The 20799-nt window shown below is 52.5% G+C and overlaps 2 protein-coding genes across 4 annotated transcripts in view; one reads left to right on the forward strand and one right to left on the reverse strand.

The window, feature by feature from the left end:
* SMC1B (structural maintenance of chromosomes 1B) overlaps positions 1-1541 on the reverse strand; it is a 76883-nt gene extending 75342 nt beyond the window's left edge. The window contains exon 1 of one of the 3 annotated variants that reach the window (XR_011534780.1): positions 1342-1510. Coding sequence is in view for 2 of the 3 variants with exons in the window: in XM_070600427.1 (XP_070456528.1) it covers positions 1342-1450 (109 nt within the window). In the remaining variant the exon portion in view is untranslated. Of the gene's footprint in view, positions 1-1341 lie in introns of all 3 variants that reach the window. The other 2 variants (XM_070600427.1, XM_008543171.2) reach the window with 2 other exon arrangements.
* Positions 1424-17983, forward strand: RIBC2 (RIB43A domain with coiled-coils 2). The gene is made up of 7 exons (XM_008543170.2): positions 1424-1908; positions 2644-2725; positions 4680-5024; positions 8555-8673; positions 11764-11991; positions 16445-16611; positions 17806-17983. Exons 1-7 carry the CDS (start codon positions 1795-1797, stop codon positions 17882-17884), a joined length of 1134 nt encoding a protein of 377 aa, XP_008541392.1. The 5' UTR covers positions 1424-1794; the 3' UTR covers positions 17885-17983.
* Positions 17984-20799: the final 2816 nt, after the last annotated feature.

Here is a 20799-nt window from a genome sequence, read left to right on the forward strand (position 1 = left end):
GAGGGTCGGGGGTGCGGGGAGAGGGTCGGGGGTGCGGCGAGAGGGTCGGGGCTGAGGCGAGAGGGTCGGGGGTGAGGCGAGAGGGTCGGGGGTGCGGTGAGAGGGTCGGGGGTGTGGGGAGAGGGTCGGGGGTGCGGCGAGAGGGTCGGGGGTGAGGCGAGAGGGTCGGGGGTGAGGCGAGAGGGTCGGGGGTGCGGCGAGAGGGTTGGCCTGGGGTGCGGGGAGAGGCTCAGGGGTGCGGCAACAGGGTCGGGGGTGCGGCGAGAGGGTCGGGGGTGCGGGGAGAGGGTCGGCGGTGGGGGGAGAGGGTCGGGGGTGCGGCGAGAGGGTCGGGGGTGCGGCGAGAGGGTCGGGGGTGCGGCGAGAGGGTCGGGGGTGCGGGGAGAGGGTCGGCGGTGGGGGGAGAGGGTCGGGGGTGCGGCGAGAGGGTCGGGGGTGCGGCGAGAGGGTCGGGGGTGCGGCGAGAGGGTCGGGGGTGCGGGGAGAGGGTCGGCGGTGGGGGGAGAGGGTCGGGGGTGCGGCGAGAGGGTCGGCGGTGGGGGGAGAGGGTCGGGGGTGCGGCGAGAGGATCGGGGGTGAGGCGAGAGGGTCGGGGGTGCGGCGAGAGGGTCGGGGGTGAGGCGAGAGGGTCCGGGGTGCGGGGAGAGGGTCGGGGGTGCGGCGAGAGGGTCGGCGGTGGGGGGAGAGGGTCGGGGGTGCGGCGAGAGGGTCGGGGGTGAGGCGAGAGGGTCGGGGGTGCGGCGAGAGGGTCGGGGGTGCGGCGAGAGGGTCGGGGGTGAGGCGAGAGGGTCCGGGGTGCGGCGAGAGGGTCGGGGGTGAGGCGAGAGGGTCGGGGGTGCAGGGAGAGGGTCGGCGGTGGGGGGAGAGGGTCGGGGGTGCGGGGAGAGGGTCGGGGTGCGGCGAGAGGGTCGGGGGTGCGGCGAGAGAGTTGGCCTGGGGTGGGGGGAGAGGGTCGGGGGTGCGGGGAGAGGGCCCGGGGTGCGGCAACAGGGTCGGGGGTGCGGCGAGAGGGTCGGGGGTGCGGGGAGAGGGTCGGGGGTGCGGCGAGAGGGTCGGGGGTGCGGGGAGACGGTCGGCCTGGGGTGCGGGGAGAGGGTCGGCGGTGCGGCGAGAGGGTCGGCCTGGGGTGCGGGGAGAGGGTCGGGGGTGCGGGGAGAGGGTCGGGGGTGCGGCGAGAGGGCCGGGGGTGCAGTGAGAGGGTCGGCGCGGCAGCGGCGGAGGTCGGGCCAGGAGCAGGCCGAGGCGGCGGGCAGCAGCCGCCTGGAGTCCGGGCCGCGTGGCCGCCACCCTCACGTCCCCTCAGGCAAAACGAGGCATGCCGAGGCGTCTGGGTCCCATTACCGGAGCCGTTGGGGCCGATGATGCAGGTGAACCTCCTGAAGGGGCCGATGACCTGGCTGCCCCGCCACGACTTAAAGTTCTCCACGAGCAGCAGCTCCAAACGGCCCATGGCCGCGCCCGCTGCGCCTCAGCCGCGTCCTCACACGCCGGCGAGAAAAGCGCGGGAAGTGCCTCTTGACGTCTCGCGAGAGGAGAGTGAGAACGCGGCGAGCGCAGCGCCGTTCCTTAGCAACCGGCGTTGTTTACGTTTCCGCGGAAACCCGGATCCGCACCCGGGGCGGTTGGGAGAGAGACCGCCTGAAAGCCCCGGAGCGGAGCGGCCTCGCTTCCCGCCGGCCCCGCCTCCCGAGGAGCCAGCCTCGCCTGGGCTTCAGCTTGTTTCACTGTTGCTGTCTTTTGTTTTTTGTCTCGCATGTTTTAAAACCTCTTAGAATCTCTTGGCGATTCCCAGTCATGGACATAGTGCAGCCCAAGGACCTGGAGCAGGACTTTCGCTTGGCCAAGAGGAGACAGGCGGAGCTGTGCAGGCAGAAGCTGATCTTCAACGCCAGGAACAGGATCATCGGGGTGAGACCCTTGGGCCCGAAAGGGAAAGGGGCAGGAGGGAATGTGGAGGCGCAGGTGGGGGCGAGAGGAGGAGATGAGCCCTTGGAATGAAACTTTTGACCTAGGCACAGCGGCGAACGGCACCAGGCTTTGGCGGGGAAAACCAGCACGATGTGTTGACTTTGCTGCGGATGGGAGAGACCCTAACGGACCAAATAACGCACCCTCCTCTCTCTGAGCCAGATTTTCTACATTGCCAAGGGTTCCTTCCAGTCCATTCGTTTGACAAACACCAGTGGAGTTCCTATTTTGTGGCAAGCCTGAGCTGAGCTCAGGAGATGGAGAATAAGGAGATGAAGAATAATGACCTTGCAGAGCTGGTGGCCCATCGGAGAGGCAGGCGTTGAAATGGTCACCTTGAAATGCAGTGGAGTTAGTTCTGTGAGGGAGAGGAGCACAGACTGGGGCCAGGAAAGGAAATCAGAGAGGGCTTCCTAGAGGAGGTGATGCCCAAGCAGCATTCTGAGGATGAGTATCTGTTGACCCAGAGAAAAAGGGAAGGAAGCTCTGGTGAAAGTTAAGAGGACAGGCTGAAGAACCGACTATAAGCAAAAGCATCCAAGTCTGAAAAGACCTGATGTCTACCTAAGACAATTCATTTACAGTGGGGCAAGGCCGAAAAGATAAGTAGGATTGTTACCAACTGAATAAAACTCTCTGGCTCTAACTCTCTCTCCTCTTGTTTTCCATTCCAAGGGAGACACAAAAGCCTGGGATATTCAGGTTCACGACCAGAAGATAAAAGAAGCAACTGAAAAAGCTAGAGATGAAATCTTTGGTGAGCGTTTGCTGATTGCCTGTCTAGCGATTTAGGGCTGTGTGCCTTTAGACTCCAGTCCTCATTTCTTCACCTATGTAAAAACTTGTCATTTTCATGCTCTTCCTTCTTTTAAATTTTCACAATTTCTTGTGCTCGATTAACTCAATGCGCTGGATCTTCTCTTAAAAGCAAAACAGCTATTGAATTCTATGTGGGTTGTAGGAAATATATTGAGATTAACTGTATGTTTTTCTCTGTTTTCTTAAAAAAACTGGATATGAAAAACCTTAAATACACACACATTTTCTCCCAAAAAGTTCAAGACCTGCTAGTGGGGATAACTGAGTACAACAGATGCCACGCACTCTCCCGAGCTCACCCCCCCTGAGCGGACTTAGGACTGGATATGATTCAAATAATAGTGTTCGAGCTCTTAAATCAAATTTTCAAATAGGCTTCATTTTCCTCCGTCATGTTCAACAATTTCAGCTTATTTTTTTTAAGTAACAAAGATTTTTAAAATAGAAAAAAGCAGGATACAAAATTGTGCAATGCGTTATCGATTAAGTTTAAAAATATATGCAGTCACGCCTCACTTAACAATGAGGATAGGTTCTGAGAAAAGCACTGTTAGGTGATTTCATCATTGTAGGAACGTCCTAGAGTGAACTTACACAAACTAGACGGCATAGCTTACTATACACCTAGGCTATATGGTACTAATCTTATGACCACCATCGTATGTGTGTTCCATCATTGACCAAAACGTCATTATGCCTCACGTGACTATAAAAATATGCTTAGAAAAAAGGCAGAAAGGAAATACACCAAAATGTTAGCAGTGGTAATGTTAAAGTGATGGACTGATGAGTGAAGTTTATTTTCTTCTTAGACTGTTCCATATTTTCTAAACCTTTTACCATTTTTTTACTTTAGTTTTAAAATAATTCAAACTTAACAAAAACAATGTGACAGACACATACATACTCACCACCAGATTAGATGTTAACATTTGCCAAATTGGCTTTAGATATCTTATTTTAAGAATGCTTTTTGAGAATTAAATGTTATATAGAGAGAGAGCTAAAGCTCTCCCCGCCCTCATCAGTTTCCTTGCCCTCCCTCCTCAGTGTTGTCATCACTCCCCTGCATGTTTTTTGTACTTGTACTATTTGTGTGTGTATCCATGACAATGTGTTTCAAAATTGTACATCAACGGTATCATATTGAATGGATCCTTTTATAACACTTTTTTAAATTCACCAGTGTATTTTTGGAATTATTCAGTGATCTACATATAATTTTAATTGTTTTATGATATTTTGTTATATGACTTAACCACAATTTCTTTATCCATTCCCCTACTGATGGCTGATTTAGATTTTTTCCAGTTTTTTTATAACCACAAACAATGCTACAATGATTCTCCATGCATTATGTCCCCAGTGTACGTGAGTGAGAGATCCCTAGAAGTGGAATTGATAGGTCATAGGATTTGTAGGTTTTTAGTTTTATGAGATATTGGAAAATTGCTTTCCAAAATTATAAGTATACCATGTTACACTCCCACAAGCAGTGAATGAGAACGCTTGTTTCCCCACATCCTTACTAAAATGTGCTGTTAATAGCATTTTAAATATTTTGCCAATTCCTTGGATATTTCCCATCTTATGAGGCTGATCATCTTTTTACAAGATTATTGATCATTCAGGTTTCTTTAAATTGATTTGTAGGTGCTTTTTGTATATTCAGGATACTAATCCTTTAATGATTGTGTTACCTTTTTGAAGGGTGGTATTACTTTTAGAATCACTTTTACTAAGGTGAAAGTGCATAATTACTTTTAGCCATTCTAATTACCTTTCGAATTATTTTTAGAATCAAAAATATCAAAAAATTATTTTTTAAGGTGGATTGAAATTTTTTTTTTCCACTGAATCTGAAGCTTATGGATGTGCTATGTCTCTTCTAGCTGCTGAAATGAGGCAAAATGACAAAATCGCATGCATATTAGAAGAGCGGGAAAGGAGAGAGAGGAGAGATCTGTGTAAAGCTATCAATGACTTCCAGCAGAACTTTCAGAAGCCAGAAACTCGCCGTGAATTTGACCTCTCTGACCCCCTTGCCCTTAAGAAAGACCTTCCAGCCCGGCAGTCAGATAATGATGCTCGGAATACGGTTTCAGGAATGCAGAAATTCATGGGAGAGGATTTAAACTTCCGCGAGAGGAAGAAATTCCAACAGGAACAAAACAGAGAATGGTCCTTGCAACAGCAAAGTGAATGGAAGAATGCCCGCGAAGAACAAAAACGTGCAGGTAATAAGGCAAAGAAGACAAATTGGTCTCTATACTTTCTTCAACAAACAACCCCCAGTTTTTTTCTTGTTTCATTTTGTCTTTTAAGTCCTACTAACGTGCTGCTTTGGTCGTGTGGGGCGAGAGGCATCAGGGCCTGCAGTCCAGGATTTAAACATCCTCAGCCACACGTCTGTTGTGCGGGGAACGTTTTCTGAGCTTGTGCTCTGTGTCGGGGCTCCGGTTGGGTGCTGGAGCGCGGAGTAACTCAGGATGGTCCCTGCCCTCAGTGTGCCCACAGTTTGCTGGGAAGACAATTGGAAATACAAAGGTCTAGCCCACAGTACGAGTCCAGTAAGAAGCTCTGACCATCCCCAAGCCTGACCTCCACCTCCGTCAATGGGAACTCCATTCTTCTGGTTGCCCAGGCCCCAACCCCAAGTCATCTTTACTCCTTCCTTTCTCTCAAACGCCACGTCCTGCCCAGAAGCAAGTCATGTCAAATTTCAGCTATCCTTCACCACCTCTGCCTTTACCACTCTGGACTAAGCTATCAACGTCTCTCAACTGGATGATTGCAGTAGCCACTAACTAGTTTCCTTGTTTCTGCCCTTGTCCCCCTACAGTCTCTTCTCAACCCAGCAGCCAGAATGATGCTGTTAAAAGTTAAACTAGATCCTTCACTCAGAACCTTCCAATAGCTCCTCATTTCACTCAGTAAACACCAAATTTATTTCAAGGAACAACACGGCCTTCACAGTCTGACTTTATCTCCTCCTCTGCTGCTGCCCTTCATTCATTTCATCATCGTCACACTGGCTTCCTCGCTATTGCTAGAGGGTGAGTGTGTCAGGCTCACATCTGCCTCAGGGCCTTTGCACCTACAGTTCCCTCTGCCTGGAAACATATTTCCCCAGATATCTGCACAGCTGGCTCCCTCTCCTCCTGCAGGTCTTTGCTAAAATGTCATCAGTGAGGCCTCCCATGACCACAGTATTTTAAATTGCAACCTTCTACCCTCCCCCATCCCTTCCTTTGCTTTATTTACAACATTGATCACTGACACCCTGTGTGGTTGTGTATTTCTTACCCCTCTCCCCAGTATCATATCCTGAGCTCAATGAAGGCAGGAGGTTTCATCTGTCTTGTTCACCACTGTATCCTTAGTTCCTGGCACATAGATAAATATTTGTTGAAATAATCCACTCATAGGGCTTTAAAAATCTCATCCGTCTCCCAGGTGCTCCACATTTCCACCTCTGACTGGGAGCCTCTGTCTCAGCCTCAGACTCGGTCCTTGAGATGCCTCCTTGACATCTAACCAGACATCTCACCACACACTGGAAACTAGCCTGTGTTTCTCTCTGAATCTGCTCCTCCCTCTATTTTCCTCCCATCACTAAATGGCACCTCCTTCCCTTGATCAAGCCAGAAATGTGGGAGTCATTCTTGACGACTTGTCTCCAGGCCATCCTCAACTCCCATCCCTTCTACCTCCTGCATATATTTCGAACTGTCCACTTCTCCCAACCCTACTGTCATCCCTGTAATGCAAGCCACTGCCCTTTTTCACCGGATGGAGCATGCCAAAGGCTTTCTAATTGACTTCCACTTTCTTTCTTGCCCCTCCAGGGTTCATTCTCAACATAGGAGTCAGAGTGCTACATTTTAAACAATGTCGAGTTGAGCAGTGTCACCCCCGCTCCCTCCATCTAGCTTAGATCCCTCTAATGGCCTCCCGTTACATCTGGAATAAAATTAAAAGCCTCCCACAGCCTACAAGGCCCTGCACACTGGGGCCCCTGCTCAACCCTCCAATGTCACCTGCCGCCCACCCCCACCCCACTCACCATGTCCCCACCATTCCGGCTTTCTTTCACTTCTGGATCTCGACCAGTCCTTCCCCACTTCAGAGCCTTTGCTCCTGCTCTCTTGTCCTTCGGGCCTCAGCTTAAATGTCGCTTCCTCCTGGAAAAGCTCTCTCTTACACCCACCTCCAACTACCCAAGTCAGGTGTTCCCAGCATTTTCGCTCTTAGTATCCTTCCCTCCAAGCACTGTCATGATTTGTGTTAATGTAACTATTTTGGGCCTCGTTTGTTTACTGTCTGTCTCATCTCCTAAACAGTAAGTTCCAGGAAGGCAGGAAAGGCCCCTTGCGTTTCACCCACCACTAAGTAGGCTGTTCCCAGCAAAGCATGCAGCCCGCGTTAGGCTCTTTTTCTTTTTTTTTTTTGAGAAAGATTAGCCCTGAGCTAACTACTGCCACTCCTCCTCTTTTTGCTGAGGAAGCCTGGCCCTGAGCTAACATCGTGCCCATCTTCCTCCACTTTATATGTGGGACGCCTACCACAGCACGGTGTGCCAAGCGGTGCCATGTCTGCACACGGGATCCGAACCGGCAAACCCTGGACCGCCAAGAAGCAGAACGTGCAAACTTAACTGCTGTGCCACCAGGCTGGCCCCCCATGTTAGGCTCTTGATAGCTCTCTGCTTAATGAGTGGATGGATAAAGGAAAGGTGGGAGATGCAGCTGAAGATGAGCAGAAGCCAGAAATTCACTGCTCAAGAGTTTGGTCTTTGTTTTTGGAGATAATGAAGAGACCCACAGGGCACAAACCCCCTACAAGAACCTCTGATCAGTAACACTTTTTTTAAAGATTGGCCCTGAGCTAACATCTGTTGCCGGTCTTCTTTTTTTTTCTTCTTCTTCTTCTCCCCAAAGCACCCCCAGTACATAGTAGTATATTCTAGTTGCAGGTCCTTCTAGTTCTTCTATATGGGACACTGCCTCAGCGTGGCTTGACAAGCAGTGCTAGGTCCGCACCCAGGATCTGAACCTGCAAAACCCTGGGCTGCTAGAGCAGAACTTAACCACTGGGCCATAGGGCTGGCCCCTCAATGACACTTTTTTAATGTAACCAGCCTGCAAAGTAAGTGTTGTCCCGCCCCACAGGTGAGGGCTGGAGGCTGAGAAAGGTTGAGTCATAGGTCAGGTTTGCAGAACTGGGAAGTGTGTGGGCTGGGATAGGAGGCTGCTCTGTCTCACTCCAAATCTTTGTGTTTTGCTGTTCATCTCCACTGCTTTGTCCCCTTCTCCTCCTCCTCATTGTCCTGGCAAATTCCTACCGCCACTCCATGAATATCTGCTAGCTGATACCCGCTCCTCTGGGAGCCCCATCTGGTTCCCAAGGCAGAGCTCTCTTTTTTCTGGGCTCCCACCATCCCTTGCCCACTATAAGGATGATAGATCAAGGATGGCAAGGAGCCCACAGCCTCCCATCCCAGGACCACAGCAGACATTACTAATCTAAAGCAGACATTACCAATCCATGGTAGTGATCACGCACACTCTGTGCCAGGCACCAATCTAAGAGCTTTACTTGAATTAACTCATCTGAGTCTGCCAACAGCCATCCAAGGCATCCCCACGCTGTGGATGAGAGTGTGATACGTAGATGTGTGAGTGGACACCCTGCAGGGTGCTCTGCAGGCCTGGGAAGGAGCTCTGGGTGGGAACACTCGGTTTGATTGTGCTTTGCTTCCTTTCAGAGGACCTCTATGTGAAGACAAGGCTGCAGTTTGACAAAACAGCCATGCATTTACAGAATCTGGAAAGTGCCACCAGAAAGGCGGTTTGTGCAGCTGTGAAAGAATTCAACAAGAGCCAGGTATACCCCGGGCTCAGTGTCTGGAGGGGAGGAAAGCACACAGCTGCTTCCTTGGGGTGCCCCGGCCTTGCTGGGTCCCGGGCTCAGTCCATTCACAAGGTCACTTCACCAACCCCAGTGGGGCCCTGCCAGGGGCTGCCCAGTTACAGAGATGGATGAGAACCAGCCCCTGCTCCTTAGCTCTGAATCTGGGTGTGAAGCCTGACAAAACTAGCCTTGCAACCTGGGGGGCAGTTCACCTTTCCAAACCTCGGGTTCTTCTGTAACACGAGGACAGTGCTGTCTACCTAGACGGATGCCACCTAGCACTGCTCTGACGCCCGGTCGTAGTTTGAAGTCTCCTTTACTGCCTCTCAGAGTTCCTCCGTACCAAGAGCAGGTCCACAGGCACCCATTAAAGGGAACAACTGCTATGATGATAACACAAACTTTGAGAGTCTTGTGACAGCTGCCTTCTCCTTAAACTCTGCCCAACTTCCTCCAAACACTGCTCTCTCTGGCAATCATGTGCCGAAGTCGCTTCAAGTTCTCTACTCCTTTTGGAGTTTAGACTCTCTCTCCAGGTGTTCTTTCCAAATGTAGTTATATTTCCTGGGCAGGGTGAGGGCTTGGCCTTGACTCATTGATCAGATTAGCTGGTTGTCCAGAACCATGGTCTGCAAAGGAGAGTGTGCAAGAGGACCCATGGGAGAACAGGAAGATGATTAGAACTCTGCTTCATATTTATTTTTAACCTCATCATTTTAAATTCCTATGTTTGTGTGTGTGTGTGTATTATGGGGTACCTGCTATTTTTATGGTCTAATAGTACCACATTGTGAACTTAATATATTGGAGACACAACCTCAAAAATGTTCTACCGATGGGGGTCTGTAATCAACAATCCTGGAGCAGCTGGCCCAGAGACCAGGGAGAATGTTGGTCTTCAACAGCAGGGGAGAGGAACGAGGAGGGCAAATTGCCAGAGATGGGGAGGGGTGACCCAAGGGCAGGACCGAGGCCCCTGGAGCCCAGGTCACCAACCTGCAAGCGACAGGAGGTCTTAGAGGTCATCTGGCCCTTTCCCTTCACTTTACAGACGAGGCCCAAGAGGAGAGGTCCTTTGCTTCAGGCCCCACAGCAAATTAATGACAGAATGAGGCTCTTGGTCCTTTGCTCACTGTCGCTGGTCATCCATTCATTCATTTATTCATTCTTTCATTTATCAATTCAACAGATATTTACTGAGCTCTCCCACTGGGCACTGGTATGTATTTTGCAAAGCTGTGTTACTGCATTCATCGATTTATTTATTCATTCACCCAATAAAATTTTTAGTGTGCACCTACTGTGTGCCAGCATTTTTGGGTCCCCCAGCTCCTCATGAGGATGCTGTGAGAGCCCTCTGCCTGGGGAAAGCCATCTCTGGCTTTTGCAGCCCTGTTCCTGACTGGAAACAGGCTTTGTTAATTAGCCTGGGACGTTAAGACAAGGGTCTTGATAACTATCCTTGAAAGAAGATTCCAAGCAGGTCAGTCTGGCTCAGCAGGGGGAGACACCCACTGGAGAGGCCCCGGTTCTCGGCGAGGGGCACTCATTCATTAGGGATGGCTTGTGGTGTCGCGGTTCTGTGCGGGCTCTAGAGCCCGACTGCGCGACCAGGCTCTTGTCTGCAGCCTTGGAAGAGCCCCTTGAGAGCCTCTCTTTTATCACCTGCAGAGCAGGGGTAGTGGTCACAGTCAGAATGAGCTAACGTGTGCTGGGTAGGAAACACCTCCCAAATCTCAGTGGCTTAAAACACCAAGTTGATGTTCATCGTGCTGCAGGTCCATCACGGGTTGGCTGAGGGGCTCTGCTCCTCGTCATGCTCACCCTGGAGCCCAGGCCCTGGGACAGAGCAGCCACGAGCCGGAGGACTCCAGCACCACAACAGAGAAGGAATGTGGCCAACCCCCCCACCCACTGCGTCCTCCCAGAAGTGTCCCAATGCCTCTGCTCACATTTCACTGGCCAGAGTAAGCCTCATGGCCACACTCACTCTAAGTGGGCAGCAGAGTGTGGCTCTGGCCACATTTAGTGACCAGCAGTGATGGCTATCACGCTCGCTCGTAAGGTTGTTGTGGGATTAAACTAGGTAATACACGAAACACACGCTGGAACATCCGGCACGTTATCAGGACTCAATCAATGACAGCCATTGTTCTCAATCCTAGCAACAATTGGCTGCTCTTATCAGTCACTGTGTTCGACAACCCTACCAGAGGGGCATGATTAACTGGTGAAGAAACGGGCTCAGAGGGGGCACTCTCTTGAGGCCACCCCAGTACTGACTGGCAAATCTGGTATGTGACTCTAGGCCTGTCGAGCTGCAGAGCAGGTGCTTCTGTGACAGTCAAGCTGGCCTCCTCACGAGCACGTGCAGGGGGCCAGCACCTTGCAGAGAGCCCTGTGTGTTCATTACTATAGAGAAGTGAGAACCCCGACAAATGTCTTATACTCTATCTCCTGACTTTACCGTAGCCCAGAGAGGGGAGGTGACTTGCTGCAGGTCACACAGCCAAGGCCCGTTTCCTTCACTCATCACCCTCACTTGAGCAGGGATTTGACCAGGAATTTATTTGTGCCTGGGGCCTGTGGCTAATGGGCATCAGGAACACTGAGGCGACAACACCTGTTCACCTTTTAGAAGTTACCACTGTTGTGGATCACTCTGCGGGTGTTCTTTGTTGCCTGAAGCTGTCCAAGGATGACCAGGGCCGCAGGGAGGGGCATAGAGCACTGCTTTGGGGTGGGTGAGGTCCAGCTGAGGGGAGGTGGCTGCCTAATGGTGGGGAGGCAGCTCCCTGCTTTGCCAAGCCTGTGCAAAGAGCTGCAGCTCCTATGCACACAACCGACAGGTAGGAGTTCCCTCAGCCCAGCATCATCCAAGCAGCCAGGGGTCCAAGGGCTTCCCCACATCCGTGTCTGACAAGTCTACCACCACCCCTGACCCTGTCCCTGGTGTCCTTTAGGGCATTCTTCCTTCAAGGGCCCTAGTGAGATTTGCCGGCCTGTGCCTCAGTCCCCCCGGGGTCACTTGGAGCATCTTCCTTAATGTCTTCCCCTGCGTAGGCCTTGGAGTCAGCAGAAAGGAAAATTCAAGAGAAAAAACAAGAAGAGGAGGACAACCTGGCTGAGATCTCCAACCTCCTGCGTGGGGACCTGCTCTCCGAGAACCCACAGCAGGCAGCCAGCTCCTTCGGGCTGCACCGCGTGGTCCCCGACCGCTGGAAGGGCATGACCCGGGAGCAGCTGGAGCAGATCCGCCTGGTTCAGAAGCAGCAAGTCCAGGAGAAGCTGGTGCCTGCCCCACCCCTCCTCACAGAGCCTGCAGACTGTGTGCTTCCTGCTACCTTCCTCTGCCTTCCTCGAGCGCGTCTAGTTATAGCCAGTGTTACATTCGGCCCTGGAAGCTGCCCTCTAGGAGTTTACGTTCTAGTGGGGAGATGACAAGAGCCAGATAATCGCATCCGTGTATGAGGCAGCTGAATAGTGAGTGCTGGGGAGGAAAGGAAGGCCGGGTAAAGGGCATGGAGAGTGCTGGGCAGAGGAGGGTCACTGGGGACTGAGAAGTGACCTTGCAACAAAGACCTGAAGGAGGGGGGGAGCCAGCCACACAGATATCTGAGGAAAGGACGACCAGGTGGGGTGGACTGCAAGGGGCAAAGGCTTTGAGGCAGGACCATCTTGACCTGTTCAGAGAAGAGTGAGGAGCCTGGGGCAGTGAGGGGCAGGAGGAGGTCTGAGAGGGAGGGTCGAGGTGCTGGCGGGCTGCTGGGGAAGACCTTGGCTTTTCCTGTGACTGAGAGAGGGAGCTCTGGAGGGTTTTGAGCAGAGGAGTGACACAAGCTGACTTACATTTACTGGTGTTCCTCTTGCCACTGTGTTGAGGGTGGACTCTAGAGGGTCGAGGGGGAAAAACAGAGATCACCAGGGAGGCTGGTGCAGTGGTCCAGTAAGAGATGATGCTGGCTGGGTCCAGGGTGCTGGCAGCAGGGGTGCTGAGAAGTCGTCGGATTCTGGACCTGTTTTGAAGGTAGAGCCAACAGGATTGGTTGAAGGGTTGGATGTGGCATATGAAAGACAGAGGAGTTAAGGATTACTCCAGGCCTTCTGGCTGAGCAATGAGAAGGATGGAGTTGGCATTTACAGAGGTGGTAAGACAGTGGGAGAAGCAGGTTGGTAGGGGAAAAGAAGTGCAATTTTGGATGCTGCGTGCAATGTTCTTTAGACATCTATATCTCTTAGGATTCAGTTGAAAACCCCACATAACAGCATCTTAAACAAAATAGAATTTTATCTCTGTGTGTAGACCAAATCCTTAAGAAAACAGTCCAGAGCTGGTATGGCAGCTCCATGGTCATTGACTGAAGTTCCGCCATTCTCAGCACCTGGCTCCCACCTCTTAGTGCAAGATGGCTGCTTGAGTTCCAGCCATCACATGCATACTGCAGCTAGTAGGAAGAAGGAATGGGGAAGAACACTAAGGACACTTCCCAGAAGTTTCACAAGACATTTCCACCTACATTCCACTGGGCAACAGTTAGTCACAAGGTTGCCCCTAACTGTAAGGAAGACTGGCAAATGTAGTGTTTATTCCAGGCTCTGAAGTGCTAGTGATTCTTTTATTGAGGAAGAAGGAAAAATGGCTACTGGGGGACAAGTAATATTTTCTGCCACAACCTCCAAGTAAAGCCCAGTGAGTAGCTGGACATGCAGTCTGGAGCTCAGAACAAGGTCTGGATGAGAACACACAGGGAGTGAGTGCAGACGGAGGAGAAGGGATCTGAGGACTGAGTCCTGGGACCCCCTGCCATTTATAAAGAGCCAAGGAGCCTGAGACGGAGCAGCCAGAGAGGTGGGAGGGACTGGAGGCCAAGCGAGGGGAAACGTTTTGGAAGGAGGGTGGGGATCCCTGGGTCAAACACCGCTGCTGGGCTGCCGACTAGACGCTGGAGCCAGCACGGTGGCAGTCACATCTTTGGTGGAGGTGGGAGCCTGTGTAATGGGCTCGAGACAGAAGGGGCAGGAGGAAGTGAGACAGCAAATGCAGACAACGCTTTGAATGCACTTTGCTATAAAGGGTGCAGAGAATGGGGTGGCAGCTGGTGGGGGGTGTGGGTCATGCGGAAGTTGTTTGTTTTTCTGATTGTACAAATAACAGCATGCTTGTCCTTCCACGAGAGGGATGCAGTAGATGGGGAGAGACTTGCTTCAGCCACGTCCCCGGGGTGGCAGGAGAACAAGGGACTCAGAGCACCAGTTGAGGCTCGGCGTGGACAGGAGCTCAGACTGATCACCTGTGGCCGTGGCGGTGGGGGTGGAGCAGGGGCGAGCAGAGATGGGGAGGGACGTGGGCATGGCAGCTGGTGGGGCTTCTCTTCCTGAGCCCCTATTTCCTGGTGAAATGGGAAGGCTAAGGGGTCCAGGTTGGGGATTTGAGGACAGACAACAAGGTGCTAAATGGTCATCTAGGGTAGCTGGAAAGGAATGGCCTGGGGGAAGGGGCAGGATGGCCAGGCAGTGCCAAGGGCCCAATGGAGGCTCGCGGTCATGAACTTGAAGTGACCCCTGAGCACAGCCACGCTTGACTGTAAGGGGAGAATTGGCTGGGGCCATGGTCAGGGCTTGCCAGCAAGTCTGACCAAGTGAGAAGCTCAAGGATGCAAGGAATCTGCCGGGGGGGCGGGGTCAGGTGTGGACGCTGGGCTGAACAAGGAGGGCGATGAGGACACGGGAGCACCAGGGACAGTGGAAAAGTGTGCTGTCGGTGGATTGATGTCATCAGGGTGGAATAGCTGTTGGAATCAGGGTGCTGGAGAGAGAGCAGAAGAGGCAGGTCAGCATGGTGGTGAAGGGGACCCTTGAGGGTGAGACGAGGGAGGGTGGCATTGTTGGTAATGACAGGACGAGGGCGGAGGTTCTCAAAGCGGGCTCTCGGACCAGCAGCGTCACATCACCTGGGAACTTGAGAGAAATGCAGACTCCCAGGCCCCGCCCCAGCCCTGCTGAATCAGAAACCCTGCGGTGGGGCTGTGGTCAGTGCTTAGCAAGCCCCCAGGGGCTCTGATGCCTCTGGAGTTTGAGGACCACTGGTAGATGTACCCAGGGAGTGACAGCTGACAGGTCCCAGGATGAGGTCTTTACACAGGAGGCAGAGAAGTCAGAGAAAGGAAAGGGTCGTCTCTGTGCACTGAAATCGCTCAAGATGACAGCAGGAGAGATTCAGAGGGGTTCTCAAACCTGCCAAGAGTGGCCAGGGCCACCCCAGGCTCGGCAGATGACCGCACAGGTGGGGTGGCGGGTGCTGTGGTCAGTGTGAGCTTCCAAGCAGGGAGGTGCAGGGGGCGGGGCAATGGCAATGGCCCATGAGATGGGGAGCAGCGGGCACAGCTCACCTGCCTGCTCACCTCCAGGTCCAGAGGCGCAAACGTCTGTGAGAGGCTGCAGGGACGTTGGGAGCCGAGGGCAGCCGGGGGTGGGCAAGGAAGTAGCCCCAGGCGAGAGGAGCCCTGAGGTTGGCGTGGTGACATAGAGAATGCGGTCACCTTGCTAGGCCCTGCTCTGTCCTTTACTCCTGCAGTTCAGCCCGACCGTCTGGCAAAGAAGGTTGGCTGTCTGTCCTGAAAACAGCATTTTTGTCTGATTCTCAATCTTTATAGAAAAGTAAGACAGAAAACCACAAAGGGGAAAAAAATCCCACAGTAAATCTCACCACTCAGAATACTTCCTCTCCTCTCGCCTCCGAATGCCTCTCGGTGGCCTTTCTTCCCCCCTCCTTTTCTATGTGTGAGATAATTTGACGGTTGAGATCATGCAAAGAATAGTTAGGTTGTCCTCTCTTAGTCCAGGCAAGTCTGTCCCCATGTCATTCACTATTCTTGACAAAGCATCTTGTGTCGTGACTCGGCACCTGTGAGTCGCTTCCTTACAGGTGAGGAAACTGAGGCTCAGAGGGGCCAAGTGACTTGCCTATAGGAGGCAAAGCCAGGCCCAGCCTGCCCTTCGGTCCCTGGGTGGGGGCCGGGGCCTCTGCCAGCCCGTCTGCCCCGGTGGTGGTCTGATCCAGCATCACTGTACCCCTGCTCACGGGGCGGGAGAAAGCTCAGCCCTAAAACCCACAGAAAGAAGCAGGGTGCTCGTCTTCAGGCCCAGCCCGCCAGTTTTGCTTCCTTTTGCCTGTGGGACAGGGTGAGCTGACAAAGTAATTCACCCTCAGGACAGCTGACAAAACCGCTCACATTTGGGGCGGCGACCCCTCCCCTCTGCATGCATCCAGTTTCCTCTTCTAGGACTCAGGGGTCTTTACAGAGGGGTCTGGAAAGCAATGAGCAAGGAGCTGAGATGCAGAAATTCACCCCCAAGACCCGTGAGCCCATCATTGTCCCTGGGTGGGGCTGCGGTGTCAGGACATTCTAGAAGCTGCCAGGTGATCCCGGTGTTGGGCCCCATGGAGCAGCCTGCCCCACAGGTAGCGTCCCAGATGCAGAGGACCTGACATTTGGCTCTGCACACGGAGCCCCCTCAGGGCTGGGAGCCGCTGTTGGAACCGAGTGGGAAGTGGCTGGGCAACCTGGAATGACGGCAGGCAGGGGGTCACCTCTGATTTCCTTCGTGGCCTTGCTCACCTATCTGCCCCCTCTCTGAGCCTCAGTTTCCCCATCTGTAAAAGGAGAGGCTGTTTCTCCCTGTGGATCGCCTGGGGCTCTCCTGCTGGGGGCAGGTGGTGATGGGTCCCCTCTCCTCTCTCCAGAGGCTTCAGGAAGAAGAGCGCCAGCGAGACCTGGACTGGGACCAGCAGAGGGTTCAGCAGGCTCGCTCCGTCCTGTTGTTAGAACGGGAGCAGCAGCGGCAGCAGCGCGACCTGCGCAGGGCGCTGGACTGCAGCAACTTCAACCTGGCCAAGGAGCAGCTTCTGCAGTGAGTGCGGGCGCGGGGGGTTGGGGGATGAGGGAAGGGGTCAGGGAGGGGGATGGGGGATACAGGGGAAGATCAAGGGGAGGGCAGATGGGGCTGGGAGGCACCAGAGGGGAGATCAGGCTGGTGGGGGGGAGGGTGGGCGAAGGCCATGCAGCCCCTCTGGAGCAGGCAGCCAGCTTTCCTGGGGCCCTGGCCCACCCTCCCCAAATCTTTCCTACCCAAAGTGTCCACGACTGTGAGAACATATCTCACCAGAGGCCCCATAGCAGCGGTGGTTTGGGCTATGACACAGCCTCCTGGCAAAGGATTCAAAGAGAAAGGGGAGACGGGCTCAGAGCTAAGAAGCCAGAAGTTAAGTGCTTGGAAACCCGTGGTCTCCACACAAGCTGGGTATCTGAGATTCCACTGTGCCTTCATCCTGTAAACACCCCTTCCGTGGGCAGGCCTCCTCTGGGTGCCCAGCGAGCTCAGGCATGGATGCAGGTGATGGAGTAGGCAGAGGGCACTGACTGGGCCTGGGGGAGTTGGGAAAGCTTCCCCGAGGAGGCTGCGTGGCTCGAACGTGGAGGAGGAGGATGGTGCCAGCCTCCCACTGCAGGCAGGACTCTGCGGGCAGAGGGAGGGGCTCCTGGTCTGCCAAGAACAAGCCTGAGTCTCGACCTCATATAGACAGGCCCCAAGATTAGCTCAGACTTCCAGCTACAGGAAATGCCAAATGCAGATCGGTAGGTAGACTTGTTGCTAAAATACACATCATTTATTTACTTATTTGTCTCTATTCATCAAACTCTTGGCTTGAACTCAGAAGGGTCTGCTGCTGTTTTCTCCAGTGAGACATCTCTTTACCATTGGGTCTGGCAGTGGTTGGTCATTTCTGTTGGGGGCCTAAATGGAGCGTTAAGAGACGATCTGACGGAAACCCAGTGGGATGAGTGAATGTCTTTAAAGTCATGCCATGGAGATTTAATTCTAAGATATACCCAAATCTCGCCGGCGCCAGTCCCCAGTCTAACCGCTGTGGGATGATGACATGCTCCTCTCCTCCGCCCTTGAGCTCACGGGGCCGGAATGCATCCTGTCTCCTGGGGATCACACAGTGATAAAACGTTTGCAGCCTTTTTCCTGTAGAAAAAGATTAGACTATTTAGGAAGTCAGGCGTTTGCTGATATTTTTTCTCCTTGTTTTATTATCAGGAAAAAATACATGAAGGAAGTCTATACAAATCGTCCCACTGAAGATTATTTTGCACAATTTAATACAGGAAGTCGTTAATGAAAAGGACATTTTCTTCTCCTCTGACTCATTTATGTTTAAGATAAGAGAATCTCCAAGAGTCACATTTATTAAAAACATACACTCCTTGGTCCAGAAGTACCCTTCAACTTTATTTTTCCACTGTGGACAAAACATTAATTCAACCTCTCCCTTGTATTTCTACGAGGAGCGTTAGTTTCTGCTCAGCACAGCTCAGTGATGTCTCTAGTGCAGCTCTGAGCACTGTGGATACAGGGATGGAACGGACATGGCTCTGCTAAGGGCCACTCTAGAGAGAGAATGACGTTCGAGGCGGGCCTGTGTGTTGCCTGGGCCCCTGGTTCAGCTGCTGCACTGGCTAATGCTCATGAGCACTCACGATGTGCACAGCATCGGTTTAAACACTTCACGTGGAATTAACTACTTTGATCCTCACAACAGCAGTGGTGGGTACTTTTATCACTCACGTTCTCCAGGTGGAGAGCCTGAGATTCAGACACAGTAAGTGACTTGCCCAAGGTCATGCTGATAGGCAGTGGTGGAGCTGGGGTTGAACCCGGGGAGTCTGTTCTCAACCGCTTCACACCCCTGGCTCCTGGTAACAAAGACCCCAAACAAGAGCGACTTCAACAAAGCACTAGTTTATTTCTTGTGCTGATAAAGTCCAAACTGAGCAGTGCTACTTCATTGCCCTGCCGTCTCCCATCTTGTGGTTCAGGAGTGCAGCTCCAGCCCCCACCATCATGTTACATTTGAGCCAGCAGGAAGGAGAAAGGGGAAAAAGAAGGGAGAGACAGCATGCTCCTTTCCTGAAGGACACAGATGAGAATTGTACATTTCACCTCTGCTCACATCCTATTGGCCAGAATTTAGTCATGTGACCACACCTAGCTGCAAAGGAGGCTGGAAACTGAGCTGGCTAACCATGTGACCAGGCAATAATCCTCTAATGGTATAAAAAATGGAAGAATACCTATTGGGGGACAACTAGTAGTCTACTGCAGCCTTGAAGAGTGACTTGAAATTTGCCAGAGGGGAGGCGAAGGGAGGCATTTTATTATAGGGAGTCAGGGAGGCCATGTCTAGCGGTATTGGGGTCTCGGGCTCCCAGGCCCAAGATGAGTGGCTCCTGCCAAGTTACCTCTGCCTCCTCCGTGTAGGTTTCCTGAGCGGCCATATGCACAGGGCCAGTCACAAGTGGCAGCTCTTGTGGAGGCATCCATATTCACGCATTACAAATGCAGTTCTCCAAGCTACACCATCGCCACAGCTGCTAACCTCCTGGACCTCCCTGTTTCTTGAGCAGGAGTGGCCTGTTCCTGAATGATTGACAGCGATGAGTACATTCTCTCTGGGGAAGGAGGTTGGGAGTGTGTTCGTTTCCTGGTGCCGCCCAACAAAGTACCCCAAACTGGGGGGCTTAAACACCAGGCATTTACAGTTCCTCGCAGTTCTGGAGGCCAGAGGTCCAAGATCGAGGTGTCAGCAGGATTGGTTCCTTCTGAGGGCGCTGAAGGAGATTCTGTTCCACGTGTCTCTCCCAGCTTCTGGGGGTTTGCTGGTGATCTTTGGTGTTCCTTGGCTTGTAGATGCATCACCCCAAATTATGCCTTCATCTTCTCATGGCATTCTCCAGTTGTGTGTGTCTATGTCCAAATTTATAGGGACACCAGTCATATTGAATTAGAGCCCATCCTAGTGACCTTATTTTAACTAATTACATCTACAATGACCTCGTTTCCCAATAAAGTCACATTCTGAGGTGCCGGGGGTTAGGACTTCAACATATGTTTTGATGAGGACATATTTCAACCCATAACAAGGGGAATACAGAGGGGCACCTGGTTCCATTGCCTCCCAGGATAATCCTGTTAGGAACATTGGTGCCCAGGCTGTAGAAGCCATGCTTTGGAGAGGGTCCTGGCGGTGGATGAGTGGCAGCCCATATAGATTGTTAGTCCTCCTGTGACTGGACAGGGAGATAAAGGGAGAGACGGGAGGTGAAGGGCACATTTAGTGCTCTTCAAGCCCTGGGTGCTGTGCTAGGATCTCCCACAGTCTAGTAGGCTCTGGTCTAACTTTTATATCCTCACAAAGGAGCACAAGGTGGAATCCTACATGGGGCTGATGGCCGCAGGTGAGAAGGGACACAGCGCTCAGAGGCTGCTGCAGCCATCAGTAATACATTTATATGCCTGGAATCACGGGTCCAACGTGGAGAGGCTTGCTTTAATTCTGAATTTTGCATCGTTATAAAAAATATTCCAAAAGGCAGGCCAGGCTCAAAAACTTCCGGCCCTCGCTTGCTTTAGGTGCGCCCTCTGCTGGTGACCAGCAGCACAACACACTCCCTGTAGTTAGGCGGGAAAATGAACCCAGTGATGAAGCTGCCGCGCCCCAGGCCCACTGCTGGGCAGCTTCTGGAAACGCCCATGACGTCGCTGGATGTCATGATCGCCATCCTGCCGAGAGAAAACAGGAGAGGAGAGTTCAAGTGATTTCCCCCTGGCTGGAAGGCAGAGCCAGGGTCCAGATGTGGGGCCCTCTCCATCCAACTTTACGACATTCTGGGAAAGGTCAAACTTTTTAGACACTAAAAAGATCAGTGGTTGCGGGGGGCTGGAGGGAGGGAGGGAGGGATGAACAGGCAGAACACAGAGGATTTTTAGGGCCATGAAGCTGTTCTGTAAGATACTGTAATTGTGGATAGGTGTCATCATTCTTTTGTCCAAACCCACAGAATGTACAACACAAAGAGCGAACCCTTATGTAAACCGTGGGCTATAGTTGATAAGAATGTACCAGTATTGGCTTGTCAGTTGTGACAAATGCACCTCATTAATGCTAGATGTTAAAACTGGGGGAAACTGGGGAGGGCGCTATTTGGGAAGTCTCTGTACTTTCCCCTCAGTTTTTCTGTAAATCTACCACGG

This window comes from Equus przewalskii, chromosome 29 (genome assembly GCF_037783145.1).
Source record: "Equus przewalskii isolate Varuska chromosome 29, EquPr2, whole genome shotgun sequence".
Taxonomy (NCBI): Eukaryota; Metazoa; Chordata; class Mammalia; order Perissodactyla; family Equidae; genus Equus; species Equus przewalskii.